General features: G+C 35.8%; 1 protein-coding gene across 2 annotated transcripts in view; it reads right to left on the minus strand.

Annotated features, from left to right (window-relative positions):
* Positions 1-7944: 7944 nt before the first annotated feature.
* LOC135101561 (ras-related protein Rab-10-like) overlaps positions 7945-17625 on the minus strand; it is a 28879-nt gene continuing 19198 nt past the window's right edge. For both annotated transcript variants that reach the window (XM_064005669.1, XM_064005671.1), the window contains 4 exons: positions 15846-15984; positions 13713-13802; positions 11777-11899; positions 7945-10539 (listed from right to left, as the gene is read on the minus strand). In XM_064005669.1, coding sequence (XP_063861739.1) covers positions 10468-10539; positions 11777-11899; positions 13713-13802; positions 15846-15984 — 424 coding nt within the window. In that variant the 3' untranslated portion in view covers positions 7945-10467. The remainder of the gene's footprint in view (positions 10540-11776; positions 11900-13712; positions 13803-15845; positions 15985-17625) is intronic.

A 17625-nucleotide genomic window follows, 5' to 3' on the forward strand; every position in this document is an offset into this window, starting at 1 on the left:
CCTGTCTTACTTCATCATCTGTGCAAATACAAGCCACTCTACAGTATTTTAGCGTGAATTGATTGTATCAGTCATGAACTCACACTGCATTATGGCGTTGTACCAGAACACAATGACGTGTCGGTAGTCGTGGCCCTTGACTGGAAGGCCATTCAGACACCTTTACCTGCCCTGCCAAAATGAAGCACGCCGCTGGAAGGTTTGACTGTTCACACTCATTGTAAGCAAATGCTACTGTTAACTTAACTTGAAACAATTCACGATACACCGTTTTAATAATGATTTTCACCCGACTTGTATGGAAATAATTCCGTGTGCTCGAGATTTTATTGAAAACAACATACGCACATCGGTTTGTTTTCATCTGATATGTTTGAATCGCTGCCCGCGAGTGGGTGTCTTTCGCTCCGCCCCGCTGCCCGCCTATTTCTCTGAGAAGGTTTCCTTGGAGCCTCAGAAGTTTGCGTCCCGGGGTAGTTGTAAGGTCCCGAGGCTCCCAGTAGACCCGCGAAAAAGGAATACGTCGGAAAATGCATGTTTCCGGGGCGCTTGCAAAGAACTGAAGATGTCTTTAAATCATCCAGAGAGAGAGAGAGAGAGAGAGAGAGAGAGAGAGAGAGAGAGAAAGAGAGAGAGAGAGAGTGTGAGAGTGAGAGAAAGAGAACCCTTCTTCATCCATTCCTTCTTCCTTCTCCTCTTCCATCCCTCATTTTCTCCTTCTCCTCCCCTTCCATTCCTCATTTCCTCCTCCTCCTCCTCCTCCTAGTACTAGTACTATTACCACCACTCTCAACCCATCCTCCACCTCCATTCCTCCTGCTCTCCCTCCAATCTTCGTTTCTTCCTTCTCCTCCTCCTTCTACTACAACAGCCTACACATCTTATTCTGGAGAACACCTGGAAATACCTGGAAAACGCTGGCAATTGAGGGAAATAATGACGAACAGACACGGGCAGGGAGGAGGGAAGATCTCGGTCTGGGTCCTGATGTTTTCACAATGGGCGTTCTGAACGGGGCTGCAACATGCACTTTATTGAAGCCTTATTTGGAGCATTTTGTGGGTTATTTGTCTATTTTCTTGGTTAATTCTGGCTTTCCTTCACGTGTGAGCCTGGAAACACACGGAGATCTGACTAATTATTGATGAAAAGGAAGGGAGGGAGGCAGGAAAAATGTCCGTCTCTGCCCTTATTTTTACGTACGACAATTCATTTTGAAACTCGTGAGAAGAAAGATACCCAGATTGCACTGCTCTATATATTCTGACCTGCTATATACTTCAAATAACACACTGAATATTGACGGAGAGACTGGAATGGAGAGATGTCCCGGGGTCTCGGTACCGTTATGACGTCACTGATTTTCATGCTTTTGATATACGTACGTTAATCCTTTTAATGAAATTGACCTCTCGAAAAAACGGAATTAGACTGGAATGCTTTATATATTCTGATTGGCCATATATTTTAATAGATACGTGTTATATAAAAACATTTCCAGCCTAACTAATAATAAAGAAAATCCAAAACACAATATGTAATTTTTACGAACAGGGCCACAAAAAAAAAAAAAAAAAATCTTATAATATCGAGAAAGAAAACGCAGCCAGACTAAATTATGTTACATATTCTGAATACAAAAAATCTTTACTTTCCAGATAAATAAAGAAAACACAAATTTCTCGTTGTATAAAGGATATATATATATATATATATATATATATATATATATATATATATATATATATATATATATATATATATATATATATATATATATATATATATATATATATTCAAATCTAGCAACGGACTTACTTTAAATTAGAAAATACGAATTGTTCCACTAGATATCCACTGGATATTATTACTTGGGATACATTTCTTATGCTTTTTAAGTCTTAAATCAAACACTAAAACAATCCTAGGCATGAAAAAAAGAAAAAAAAGAAAATTTATTAAATGACGAAAGTGTTACTTTAGCCGGAAAAAAAAAAGAACAGCCAGACAAGATTTTATTATATATTATAACTTATACTTTTCTATTAATAGATTAAATATATATATATATATATATATATATATATATATATATATATATATATATATATATATATATATATATATATATATATATATATATATATATATATATATATATATATATATATATATATATAAAAGTGCAAACTCCACTAATAAAAAAATAAAAAAATAAATAAAATGATATGGAGCCGAAGTAGTTTTTCTTTTGCATCTCTCCTCAATATCTTCTTCTCTCCCCTCCACCTACTCCTACACAACAAGCCTTTAAATCACGTAAAAACACCTGCAAAACCCTCGAAATTGCGTTAAATATGCGATGGGAAATTGTTACCTTATCCGGGGCGGGACGGGGCGGGGATTCGGAGGGGGCTTGGCAGGGCTCGGCGGGGCTGGGCAAATCGCGACGCGAAGGATACCTTGATGTGGTGTGGTGTGGTATGGTGTGGATGGTATGATATGGTGTGTGGTGGTGGTGTGGTGTGGTGTGATGGTGGTGGTGGTGGTGTCGTGTGGTGTGGTATGGCATGGTTTGGTGGTGTGGTGTTAACACCCCCACAAGGTTAACTGTCGTGTGTGCGCGTGTGTGTGTGCGTGTCTGTGTGCGCGCGCGTGTGCCTCCGATCAGAGACGAACTACAAAGGTGTATAATTGGTGTTTAACCCTTAAACTGCCACTTGTGGTGTGTGTGCGCATGTGTTTGTTGTTTAATTTACCTCGTATTTTTTTTTTTTTTTTTTGTGTGTGTTTGCAAGCCAATCTGCGTATACAATCAGAACTTCATTTACGTGTTTGTTCGTTTATCTGTTTGCTTGTGATCCTGTGTGCGTGTGTGTGTTACTTCAGTTGTTTCTGTGCATGTATATAAGAATGTATGTATGTATGTATGTATGCATACATATATGTGTATGTGCGCTTAGATTAGTGTATGTACTCGTACATAAACCCAACAATCTGCTAAGGTTTTGAAAATGGATGTAAAGAAAGTGGAAAGAAGCAGAAAAGAGACTGTTTTCAGCTCAGAAAAATTAAGTTCTTGTACAGAATAGGTGCGGCAAGGAAGATGTACAGTGATTTTCTACTGATTGTTGCTAAAATTAATCTAGAGAAATTTAAGCGTCCTGTGACTCCTCTGCGTAAGTTGTTAAATTCCCACTTTAACTGGGCATCTGACAAATGAAGTAGAGAAATGCAAAGTGGAGTCATCAGCATAAGAATGAATAACATAAGTCTGAAATAATTCATGAATGCTAAATAGAGAGTGGGCGATAGGACATGCCTCTGTAAAACACTATTGTTAATAGGTTTTAGAAGAATAATGGCTGTCTACCACTTCAATAATACAGCGGCCAAAAAGGAAATTTGAGATGGAGCAGAAAGATGGATAGAAATCGTAAGAGGGAGGCTTAAGAATTGAAGATTTATACAAGAGTCTATCAAAAGCTTTCCATGTGTCCTAGGCAACAGCAAAAATTTCCTTGAAATCTTTAAGAGAGAATGACCAAGATTCAGTAGGGAAAGCTAGGTAATTGCCATTAGATCCACGCTGACGATCAGAGAGAGGACTGAGCGGACAGGTACTTAAGATTTATCTTGCCCTTCGATCAGTTAGTGTTTCTGAAATGCCTGAGGGGGAATTGACAGAACAGCTGCTTACTGCAATTGACGGTCAAGTATGATTATAATACAATATTACGAATATACCTTACATAAATGATACAGTAAGCCGGAATTATACAAAAATATTTGGAATTGTGAGCTAAAAATAGTCTTTAGAATGTACAATATGGCAAAATTAAAAGTGCACAAAAATCACCGTTAGATCCATCTAATAGGCACAATGGAAATGAAAAATGAGAAAGGAGACGTCTTTTAAGTAATGGACACATTCATGTTACAAGATAAAAAAAAAAAAAAAATCTTCATTTATTTTTTTTCTTTAAGGTTCCAGACCTGGAAAAATACAAAAAAAAAACTTTTGAGTAAAAAAATATCTCTAAACTACAGAATTTCAAATAATGGAAAGATGAAGAAAATATTGATAGTGTTCATATAATAAAAAAAAATCGATTTTTATTTTCTAAACTGTTTCAAAGACAAGAATGGTTAAAGTTAAAATATTAGTATCTGCTCACCATTTCTATTAAAAAAAAAAAATAAGTGAAGCAGGAATAATTCCAAAACGCACAAATTAATGAGAAAAAAATATGGATAGCAAGGAAGTATATTGGGATAGGTTAGGAAAAGGTATATCAAATGACTTAAAGGCTGGGATAAAAAATTGCTTTACAGTATGGTACCTATATATAGAAATAAATAAGCTGAAAACTAGCAAAATAAGTAAGGATAAATTAGGAAATATACTTACTGTGCAGCTGATTGATGGACTGAATATTTTAAGGGTCTTCTATATGTTGATTATCATGCTGAACCTGAATGTAGTGGACTCTAAGCCCAAGAAATTATAGGTGATAACATTCAGGGTATATTAATACAAAGGAAATTACGTTGGCAATTAAATCCCTGAAACCCATATATTACCAAGACCTGGGGCTTGGTAATATCAACAGGGAAATCCTGAAAACTGATGGCTCATTACTGGTAGCTATTCAGGGATCATTCACTTTAGCATACATCACATATGCAGTTCCCATAGAATGAACCAGGTCCATAATATGTTACATCTACGAAAATAAGAGATCCCCCTAGAGTGCAAGAATCACAGGGGTAGTTAATGAGGCACACTGGGGTGCTCTATGAAAGGAGACCTGACAGCCTTTAAGGCCAGAGCTTGAGCACTCAGAAAATCAGTGCAGTTTCACCTGAGAGAGGAACAGTTGATCAAACAGCAGTCCTCAAATAATAACTTGATAAATCATGGAAATATGGCATTCATCAGTATATAGCTTTCTGGACTTGGAGAAAGCATTTGACAGAACCTTTAAAAATAAACTGTGCTCATTCTTGGAGGCAATCAGATGACTATCTATAGTTAGTAATACAAAGCTCACTTGCCTAGATGTTAAAAATAAAAAGATCTGAATCCAGCTTCAAAATATACAAGAATAAAGCAAGGCAGTGTGCCCTCACCTCTTCTGTTTGTCATGTGTGTGGATAAAGTTGAGTTGCAAATAAATCACAGCCAAAAATTATTCACAGTGTTTGGAATGTACACACAATGTTGCACAGATTGTACAGTCCAGGGAGCAGCTTGAGGCAGTTATGAAAAGCTGGTACTGAACTTTTCATGAGCATGGATTGATACTCTGCCATAACTAATCAGAATATATATATATATATATATATATATATATATATATATATATATATATATATATATATATATATATATATATATATATATATATATATATATATATATATATAAGAAGGAGACAAGAAGAAAAAATAGAAGTAAAATATAACAATAAAATACATAATTCTGTATACCTAGGCAGCAAAATAACTGGCAACATGGAGCAAAGAATAAGGGACAAAATAGCAAAATTCAGTAAAAAACTATGAAGCTCTATAATATATAAAAAAGTAAAACTTCACCTCTACAACACAGTTCTCAAACCTGTTCTGCTTTATGTAAGCAAAACCTGGACCATACCATCAAAAACTGAAATAAGCTGCAAGCCTGAGATGTGTGTGGTACTGTTGATCTTCATGCTTTCAAAAATGGATCTTACAAGGAATGTGAAATCAGGAAAACCCTCAGCATCGAAAACATAATCACACCTATAGAAAAGAAATAGTGACATTGGTCTGGACAAGTTTAAATGATGAAAGGGAACAGACAAGTTAAGCAAATGCTTGAATGGAAACCAAAAAAGAAAACACTCATAGGAAGACCATGGAAAAGCTGGATAAAATGAACAGAGGATACTGTGAAAGGAACAAGAATAAACCTTCAAGATGCCGAGAATTTATGCCATGACAGAAATACCTGTAGGTCATTATTATGTCTGTGGCCTCCAAACCAATTGACCACAACAAATCTAATGTGGGAGAAGGTGAGCAGACAGTATTTACATTGTCATTCACATAATCAACTTACAAATGGTCAATCAACTTATTTCCATTTGAACAGTTAGAGTGAAGGTAAGTTGAAGGCATTTGTTCTACATACATGATTTTCTTGGATGTGGAAGTAAAAGCCATTGATGGCACACAATAGATACTGATGTTTCAAACTGAAGCATCAATTGTTGCAATCGTAGCCAAAAATAGTCATGCTGTGTTCTTTATATTCATACTGATATAAAAGTATTGCCCATCTTTAAATATTTTTTGGGGAAATGCTTCTTAAGGCAAGCATAAAATATTTACAAAGCTTATGCCTGGAAAAAAATAACTAAAAAAAAAAGATAAAAAAATAAATAAAATAAAAAAGTAAAAAAAAAATATATATATATATATATATATATATATATATATATATATATATATATATATATATATATATATATATATATATATATATATATATAATTTTTTTCTTTCTTTTTCTGTAGAAAAAGCCATCTATTCATTCATACACGTGTGTACTTATTGCGAGTTCTTACAGATGTTACCATCTTCAATAAATTAGTGTTTAGTGTAACCAAAGTCATGACTGACAATGAACTATTGTTATATAGCTTGATGAGCTTGACTGTAATTACAATCACACACTTTCCATGGGCCTTTTCAGAATTATTCTTCATTTCTTGCCATTGCACCAAATGTATAGTTGCGCTAGTGAATTTATTATGTTCATTACGTTTCTCTTAGTGCATGAGGTGGACTCTTTTTGTTATGCCTTGTTTTTATCAATGACATCCAGAGAACCCAGCTAGGTTGTGTGGTGAGACAACTATGGCCAGCTTGTTAGGATTTGGCTTTTGGTTAATAGTAGTTTTTCCTCCAATAACTGCAACAAAATTTTGATAATTCTAAAGCATAGCTGGGAATACAATTCTGAGACCAAGTCCTGACTCACAATTGGTCACATCCCACCAAGAACTCAATGCAAATCATCTCATCCTAACCTAACCTGCTGGAATATATGCTTATTTGTAGTGGTCAGTGACAGTGACAGCACTGACAGACATTTTTCTTCAATCCAAACATTGCCTTTTACAAATAATTTCCTTAACCTGCATGCTTTCAAGTACAGCACACTTGTGTCACACTAGTAGCTCTTAAAATTGAGCAGTCTTGTATGGATTTTTCTCAGGTTTTGCCTTGTGTTAAGTCTCATATTTATCTGCATAAGAATCACATGTTCCAAAATTAAATGAAAACATATCATAAATCTAGGAATTTGCTTGCATTTCATCAAACATGTACTTGAGCATTTATTTATTTATTTATTTTATTTATTTATTTATTTTTTTCCAGTAAGACTCATGTGCTTAGATACATTGATTTTAAGAGATTTGTTAACATTGGTCATTTGCTAGTGTTCTCCTTCAGTCAAACATGAAGTCCAAGGATATACACTGTGGTGTTTCTAAGTTTCACTTACATTCATCAACATTAGGCAACCTCACATAACCTTCGAAATGCTCTCAAAATAGTTTCTAATCACCTTGCAGTCTAACATTCTGGACCAACCACCATGAGAGTTCTGCCTCACCCATCACCAAATGGTAATACATTGGATGGCACCATTTTCATTACTATTATACTGCACCTGTGCACACCTTCCCTCCCAGAGCAGATGTGTGTGTGTGTGCGTGTGTGTGTGTGTTATATATATATATATATATATATATATATATATATATATATATATATATATATATATATATATATATATATATATATATATATATATATATATATATATATATATCCCAGCTGTAATTTTCTCAAAAACATTTCCTTTGTTATAGGGTGACCTCAAACAAATTATTATTTACACCGTGTTGTTCAAAGTATAACAAAATACAACCCTTGCAGCGCAAAATGTAGATCCATGAGAAAAGGTACAAATATAATGGTGATACATTTAAGACATCCACATACTATTACTATACAACAATCAACATTTCAAGTGCCCAAGGCCTGAAATATCGGTCACTTTTCGGCATCTTACACTTAATTCAATCATTACTTATTTACAGAAACTGGCTTACATAAAGTACAAATAAACTATTTTTGAAGCTTACCTATCTATGAGCATTACTGGCAAGTGAATCGAGGAATGGAGATGAGGCGAAGGATGACTAAACACTTCATCTAGTAGTGTAGAAGAGCATGAATGAAGAATGACTCGAAGGTGCCTCAAAAAGAAACATCATCCAACCACTTTGGCAGAATCTTCCACACTCAACATCAGCTGGGTGGAGCTCAGGAACTCTTGGTAGAATTAATCAGCCTACCAAAGTTGAAAATTTAAATATGATTTTTCTTTACTAAATGAGATGATTACCTTTTCAAAACTGCATGCCAACAAATTAGGTATTAACCTACCACATAAGTAACCTGACCACCTCCCATAGATGGAGTTCCTGGAGGCAGAGCGTCAGAAGCATAGAGAAAAGCTATTAACCTAAGAATAAACTCATCCAATTCAACACATTGGAAGGTAATATTCTGAAAACATCACAATGAGATTAGATTAGGTAACATCGGGTCTCCAAATACCAGTTAGTGAGCAGCAAGACTAATTTCCTGCTACCACCAATCAGGCCACAAACACAGGTTTGGTAACTAAGGCTACTGGATGTGTATATGTATGTACATACAACTCATTAGTCTGAAAAACAGTGTCAAGTCTATGGGTCACCAGTATTGATAGAAAACTGTATTGCTTCCACTTTAATTAATGTTCACCACACTCCTGGAAACGTGTTCAGTCTTGTCTTACTGAATGAGTTCAACCCTTGCCCATATAGGGTAATTTATGATATGCCCAAAACTTTAAATCTGGTCTCTATACAAGAATTAAAACTTCACATCTTTGTGCCAATAATTCCTCAAACTTGTTGTCACTCCACTTGTCAGTTCTTCCACCACACCACCCTGTCCTGTCACCATTATTGCTTCCTCATCTGCTGTTTTACTCAGTTATTTGTTAACATACTACTACATCAAAGATTTAAGGGAAAAATAAATCAAAGCATTTGAATAATGTTTCTTAAGATTATAAACAAACTGAACACATCACACTTGTAAAATAAACTGTAAAATAAATACCACTGTCTCTCAGTGGAAGAGAAAGACAGGCAAGATTGTTATGAAGTATATTTCTCAAACCAACATCACAAAAAAGCGTGTAACAGATGAACACTGTCACCCTGACTGTTGCACATTAGGTAATCCACCTTTTTCTCACCTTCCTGATATCTTAAATTGGCATATATATATATATATATATATATATATATATATATATATATATACCATCAAAAGAAACTGACAGGCCTGGGTGTGTGGTGGGCTGCTTAATTCAATAATGAACATAAGTTTTGGTCTGAACTAATGATGCACTGCCTGGTGGATGCGTAAACATATCGCATGTTTCAAGTAATGAAAACTTCACAGTGTGCATTAATATAGGCAGAAAACTATACCAGCTTCTTTGACTAAAGACAGAACATTTAATGCTCCTGTAATTAACAAATATTATAATTACTCATCCCCCTCCCTAAACAAACTGAACACAGCATAGTCTGATCATTAGTATCATTATCACATGACAAGGTGTCAAATTCCTTGTTAACAGAACATGACAAGATAAGTAAACTTGATACACTTCACTGTCCTGTGCTCTATACCAACACCACAGGCCATTACCACCACCACCACTACCTCCTCATTCTGTTTCTGCATCTGTGGAAAAACACCAGCAGGAGGCCTACACTGCCACAGAAACCTCACATGCGCATGTTATATATATTATGTTACAAAACTCATAAGGCAAGAGTGCACAATGATGATAATTATAACTGTAGTAATAATAGTAGTAGCAGTAGTAGTGGCTCCCAAGTGAAGAGTTCCATTCATTGCACCAAAAAGTCATGACCAATTGCTCCCCCATGTCCTCTTAAAAATCATATCTTTATTAAAATAAAGAAAAATATATGTATGAACGAAAGAGGCCACAGGGCAATAATGTTCTTTATCCCTCAAACAGTGCTTTTCTCCCTTCCCCTTCCCACCCTTGGTTACCATCCTTCCCCATCCCACCCACAAAGTGCAGCAGCATTGAAAATGATGGTGTGTAAAGCTTTGGAATAAAGACAATAATGAAAAATAATAACAATAATAAAAAGGAAATATATATATATGTGCTCTGTTCTTAATTCCCTCCAGACTCCCCCTGTTCCTCACCCAAGACTATAGGTGAGGGTGGGGTGGAGGGGAGGATATGGTTCTCATGGAAAACAACCACTCATGCCCCGCGCTGGAGCCTGTGTGGCTGGTGGTCTACGCACAGCACTGCCGGGCCGTGCCTCGGTCATTCCTCCTATCTGGGCGCACCACACTCTCAGGATTCTCCTGAAACAGAAATCCAGCATTCAGTATAATAAAATTAGCAAAATAGGAAAAGGGGATACATCTATTTGCTGGGGATAGAAGAAAGATGCTAATGAATTTTTATCCAAGAAGCGTGGTTGCCCCCTTTACATCTACATAAGACCTGAATCAGCCATGACATTAATGACAAGTCAAGAGCTTTAAGTAACTCACATAAAGCATGTTTTCCTTAAAGCTGACCATATTATTACCATATCAGGTGTTTTATGTACAATATTTCATTGTTTAGTTTATACATGAGATAATATAATATAATACATAGTACTTTGATAATTGTACAATACAAATATGTATCTCATCTGAGAATGGAATACACATATGCCTTAGTTTGTAGATATAAGAAAATGAGACACCATAATATGTTAATACACCCAGGCTGCTGGGCAGTACAGGCTTGTGTAAGGAAGAAAAATGAGAGGTTACCTAGTTCAGAAATTTTTTTTTTTTTCCAATGTTTGAATCAATCTGAAATTACTAAAAACTCATAGCTGGTAATGTAACAGACTAAACTACTGATACCTTTTGGTGTCCAGCAGATTAAAATGGTACATCCATTAAAGGTTACAACACTTTTTATAGCAACAATGTTTAGTAGCATTTCCAGCCCCTTTGTATACATTTTTGGTAATTACAATGTTAATTATTTGTTTGGCTCCATATTTTTTTGGGTACCCCTGTTCTTTTGTCTCTTAATAATGTCTGGGGCATAGTGTATGCATCTTGAGAGAAAACTGGACAGATCACTGGATTCTTTTAAGCATATATGTCTAATTTCTTTTGCATTAAATGGAATTCCTGTATACCAATTTCCATTTCTATGTCATTCTATGCGTAGAAAATGACAATTTTTTTTTTTTTTTGAGAGAGAGAGAGAGAGAGAGAGAGAGAGAGAGAGAGAGAGAGAGAGAGAGAGAGAGAGAGAGAGAGAGAGAGAGAGAGAGAGAGAGAGAGAGAGAGAGAGAGAGAGAGAGAGAGAGAGAGAGAGAGATTGAGATCAGAAGGTAACATATAACATCTGAATTGGGCCTTCACTGCCAAACTTATTAAAATGAAGATGGATTGCAAGAAGCTTAGGGCAAAATAAAATGTAAACCAAGCAGCTTTGATAATTCAATGAAACAGTAAAGTTCTTAGATTAGTTATGGTGTTACTTCACTTCGTAAACAGCTCTCCAGATACTTGGATGCAGAAAGCTTACTTGTGGATCACGGCCAGGGGTCTTATTGAGGATGGCTTCAGCTAGCTCCAGGAAGGCCTGCTCAATGTTGATGTTGGCTTTGGCTGACGTCTCAAGGAATCTGATGCCATGTTCAAGAGCAATCTACGGAGAAATGTACATGTAATACACTTTGCTTTAAACTTACACATGTGATATCTGTTATGATTGAAAAGGTACATGAATTCTCAACTGATCTCCACGATTCATTCAACAACAATTATTGGCAAGCTATATCAACTTTCAAACACCCCTCATGAAAGTGTTGTTCCTCACTCTGACAAACTATTTCACAGTAGTAATTCTTGTCAAGAATTTAATTTCCAACTTCTTGACTCAGTCATGAAAGAAAGGACTGTAAGCACAAGAAACTGAGTCCTTGTCAAAATTAATACATGTGATATAGCTGGTAGAGAAAGGAACAAACAATGGCGTCAGAGGTACGTGTGGAAACTTAACATAACCTCCTGGATGGGCAAACTTGGCTGTCTCACAGTGTTCTGGTTATACTCCAATAGCAATGTGGAGCTAATTGATCAGGCAACACTTCAGATGTGCAGAATGGATGGGTCTATTATAAATGCTCTTATAAGAATAATAGATTTTCTTTAAACCTCACACAAATATACATAAATTTCTTAAAACCTTAAAACATTTCTAAGACAGTCTCTTCCTTACTATTCCATAGTTAATGTTCCATCATACTTTAAATGCTATGTGTAATAACTGGTTTACACTATATTACATATCAAAAAAATGCACCACTCCACATCCTAAGTGTTTCCTCCAGAAAGTCATTCATCAATATCACATGAGGACATCATAGGTAACCACATTATTGTCACTTGGGAGGGTGCCTGGAGTGAGCAGACTTGTGCACTAAAATTCATTAAAAATTGTGAAGTGAAATTATTGGACAGCATCAGATTAAGGAAAAAAAATAACAATAAAGAAAGTGTCAGTAAAAGATGAGCAATTTACCAAGGCATGAACACAACCTGAAAAATTACAGGGCCCGTATTCTACATCGTACTTATGGTTGACTATAGCTAACCGTCACAACTAACACAATTTATGACCATCAGTCTTATGGCAGTCATAAGTTGTTGGTCATATCTCAGTCACCATCTGCTGCTAGAACGCATGCTCACAATTTCTCAACTTTAAATTTATGGAATTAAATAGGTTCTTGACATTATTTTCTTATATTTAAATGTTTCGACTTTATATTACAACTTTTGGGAAGTTGGACAGTGTATCTAACCAAAAGAAACGTGATATATAGGATAGGACTATGGCCAAGAACCCAACACATGCAGGCCACACAAGGCAAAATTTGTTTATATTTAGGAAAACTAACTGCACCACTCTAGGCAATTATTTATAATAATACTTTACTGCCTCAAAGAAGAACATTATTTACTCATATTTACTAATGTTTATTGTTATATTTATAATAAAAAAAAGCTGGGAATCATGTTATGGTACGTATGGCCATGCTGTCATGATGTTGACAGACTTATGACGGTCATAAGCAGAGTTAAGACAAGGTGAACCCTGTCATAGCATTTTATGACCAATAATAGTAGTTTATGAACGACAAGTTATGTCTGAAATGTACCATTTTGTTTCGCTACGACAAACAAGACTTACTGTGACAGTTTGTAGAATAAGGATCCAAGAATCATTTCTCTGATTTTTAGTTATTCCCCTCCAGCATTGTGTATGCTTTCTTGGAGATGCCAGTGATATTTGTTACAAATCTATTCATTTCTTCAAGATGTGTTAACCATGAGAAAAATTATCACATTAAAGCAGTCAAATTTTCACTTCCCCACAATAACCTTTCTCTATTTCTATCACATGATGGACAAAATGTGTAATAGCATAATACAATAAAAAGAAAAAGATTACTCACAGACTCTCCCTTTTCCTTATTAATGACTCGCTTGTCTTCCATGTCACACTTGTTTCCTAGAATCATCTTTTCAACATCCTCGTTTGCATGCTGAAATCAACAATATGGATTAGTAACAACCCCAAAATAAAATGAGGCAAACTCAAACATTTTCTCATGTCCTATCACAGATTTACATCCAAGAAAAAAAATTTACCTACACTAAACTATTGAAGGAAGAACACTAACATTACAATAAAAGTGTATATATACGAGTTCTGGTATAACTTCACACTGAACACTGTATAAAACTGCTACAAAATTTTTTTTTTTTAATTTGCATCCCTCTAGATTGGGATAATTCTCAAGACTTAAAAAATATACAGCCATTTCTCAACATACATGCAACCCACAGGTGTTGAAAACCCACATGTATCTGCAGCTGCCCTCTGGAATGTGGAAAAACCCTACATGCATAAACATTAAAATTTTTTAAATATAATGACTAAAGCTGGCTGGCCTTCTCATATCACTTGTTTCAGCTCCCTGCCTCCAACCCACTCATCATCATCAAGTAACAGCACTCCTCATACCAGTTTACACTGTACATTCAGCTCCCTGAAGAAGTGGATCCTAACCACATGATTAAAAACACATACAGGAGGTATGAACAAAGCAAACATATTTAGAAGCCATGCACCATGGTCATTTGAGACGTTCTGTTCAATGATGTCAATATATGTAATATGTACAACTTTTACATTCCTGGATCTCAATTTCTCTGAATTCAGTTTTATGGGACTTTAACAGACAGATTTTTTTTTTTTTATGAAGTACACACAGGTGCTAAAACTGTCTGTACCACAAGTTGGCAAGTTGCCACCATGGCAACTAAACTGAGTCAAACCAGACTAAACTCAGCATAACCTTCTCTCAAATAAGTCTGGTGCTCAATGACCTAAACCTCACCACAGATGGTTTGGTAGTTTGGGTGTTGTCTTATACCACTGATATCAGTTAAAACCATTAAATTCATACTGAAATTTGCAGGTCATCTTATCTGGAAGTCATCTTATCTGCTGAAATATACAGTACATTGCACCTTGCTCTGAGTGTATGGTGCTAGGAAGGGTTGCTAGTTGTGGTTTGATCTAAAGGTCAAGATGTTTTTCCTTTGTGGCTTTTTGTGACAGGCAGCAACATTAAATCAATGCCACCATCACCTCGATGAAAACAAAGGAAAAGTATGGTTTGGCAACATCTTATGATATTCCTGTCGCACTGTTCAACCATATCAACCCTACACCCTTAGTAAGGTTTAATGATTCTGAATAAATGCAATAAATGAGGCAGGTTACCAGTGCTGTGGATGAGAGCAGTGATTGTTGTGTGGGAGAGCAGTAGTGGTGGTGCATACACTAACCACCTGCAGCGTATGCTTAGCTCTCAATGAAGCACAAGTACTTACAGCAACATAAAATGACTCTTATTGTAAGTATAAGAGATATGGACACTAGAATGGTTCCTGTCAGAGTGGAAAGTGTGTAGAGTGGCCAGCCACAGGTTTTTGCTTGGCCACTAAAGTGCTTATGGAAATTCACTGAAAACCAAATCTTTACCTAATTGCTATTCATGGAATTATTGCATGGGTGAAGATTGCATGGGTGAGGAAAAAAAAAAAAAAAAAAAAATGAATGTCCAGGAAAGACTGTATTCACAACCACTGACTTCTGGTTAACATGTCATCTGGCATGATACCAGAGACACTTATGAAAGGACATCCGAGCATCCTGCAGGAAAACCCATAACAAGCTTTTCAAAAATTTTATCCAAATGAAAGAGTGAGCTCACAACTCTTATGTTATGTAGCAGCCAAGTATATGGTGGTATGTCTGCAACTCATGAAATGTGACTGCATCAAATTAAATTAAATACAGTTCATGAAAAGAAAAAGGCAACCATTTCTCTCACAAGACTGGCATTTTATGGTTTATTATGCATGATTGACACTGGAAGAGTTATGAAAATTCTAAATTACTGGGAACAGTGAAGGGAAAGAGAAGGCAAAATTATTCATTAAAACACATTAATGATTAAGAGTAAAATACCAATATACAAACCAAATTGATTAATGCACATAAAAATAAAACTCACCTCATCTATGTTTCTTAACCATTTTGCTATGTTATCAAAGGATTTCGCGTTGGTGATGTCATAGACAAGCATGATGCCCATTGCGCCCCTGTAGTAGGATGTGGTGATTGTGTGAAACCTCTCCTGCCCAGCTGTGTCCCTGCAGGAGACAACATTTATTACCAAACACATCCCAATGACCTACTCACACACACACACACACACACTGAAAAGATATTGAAAACACATACATGAGAAGGTACTGAAACTGCCAAAGTAAAGAAAATACTTAGTATAAATATAAAGCACACTGAATGGATATACAGTAAAATCCCTCTCATCCGGCATTCGAGTATCCGGCAGCTTCAAGTATCCGGCACATTTTTCCCTGAGCCTTAAAATCAATAAAAAATCAATGTGTACTCATAAAATCGATTAAAATTCCCGCACGAGGCATACTTTGTCCCCTCGCCACCAGAGTGCACTGCTTTGCACCACTCGCAGTCCACTGCACTGTGTTTACTCAGCGACTCAGTCCCGCATGTGCACTGTTTATCGCCTGACGCCTTCATCATGCCTAAAGTTGTAGAAAAGAGGAAGCGTGTTGTGCTTACACTTAAGCAGCTGATCAGATCAGCTGCTAATTAAGATCAGCTGATCTTTGTTATGGTAAGATGCATGAGTGTAGGGTGGTGATTGTGGACATAATTTCACTTCTATTCAAGTATCCGGCATGTCGGCGGTCCCATTGATGCCGGATAAGAGGGATTTTACTGTAGTATGATATATCAATTCTGTACACTTTCTGCATAATCTTTGCATTATGCTAAACTTTCCCTCCCACATTTGACAAATATGCACTTCTGGTCTGCCCATCATTCCTTACCAAACCTCACATACATTTGTTTCTTTCTAACCCTTCCTCTCTAGAAATGCTAGATAAAAAGCATAGAAAATTATAACCTAATACAGTAGTTAAAAAGAAGACTGTCCCTACCTTACAGTTATTCCTGTACAGCCAATGGATGGATTTAATTTGTTTTTTATAAGCTCTTGCAAATGACAGACAACTTCACCATAGTCATGTTGTAATGTTCTACTTCTGACACACCACAAAATTACTATAATTCTTAAGATGAGAATTACTTGTAACAAATGTATTTACAATGTTCCAATCATGTCTAACAGTCGCATGACAAAATTAAGGAAATCACTTCTATGACCAAGTATAAGATTGTGAGATATCTTTGGTCTTTATGAAGAAAGACTGAAAAACGAATACATAAATAAATAAATAAATAAATAAATAAATAAATAAATAAATAAATAAACTAATACTGCTGAATGTAAACAGCTATAATGCAACTATCTAAAACAACAAGTTTATATAATCTGTATTTTGTATTAAGCATGCTATATCAAATAGTACGGTTAAGTAGATAACGAGAGTATATGCAGAGCATTTGGTAGGAAAGAGGTAGAGAGAGTAACAGCTTGGATAAGGTGTGGCAAAGCTGAAGGTACTGATAAAAATAAAAAAAAATGCAGAAACATTGAATTATGAAAATTAAGAGGTAGTAGATTGAATGCTTCTACAATATGAGATCTGGCATGGGGGCAAAGAGAAGTATCAGGCATGTAGAGTAAAAGCAGTTATTATACCTCTATATAGTAGTAAAGATTATAGGAAAGGATGCAATAGTTGCAGGGGGGATAAGTTTGTTTGGTGTGCCAGGAAAAGTGACTGAGTAGATCAGTAGTAAAGAGCAGAGTAAATTCAGGGGACGAAAAGGTTGTGTGG

The sequence above is a fragment of the Scylla paramamosain genome, chromosome 6, assembly GCF_035594125.1.
Source record: "Scylla paramamosain isolate STU-SP2022 chromosome 6, ASM3559412v1, whole genome shotgun sequence".
NCBI lineage: Eukaryota > Metazoa > Arthropoda > Malacostraca > Decapoda > Portunidae > Scylla > Scylla paramamosain.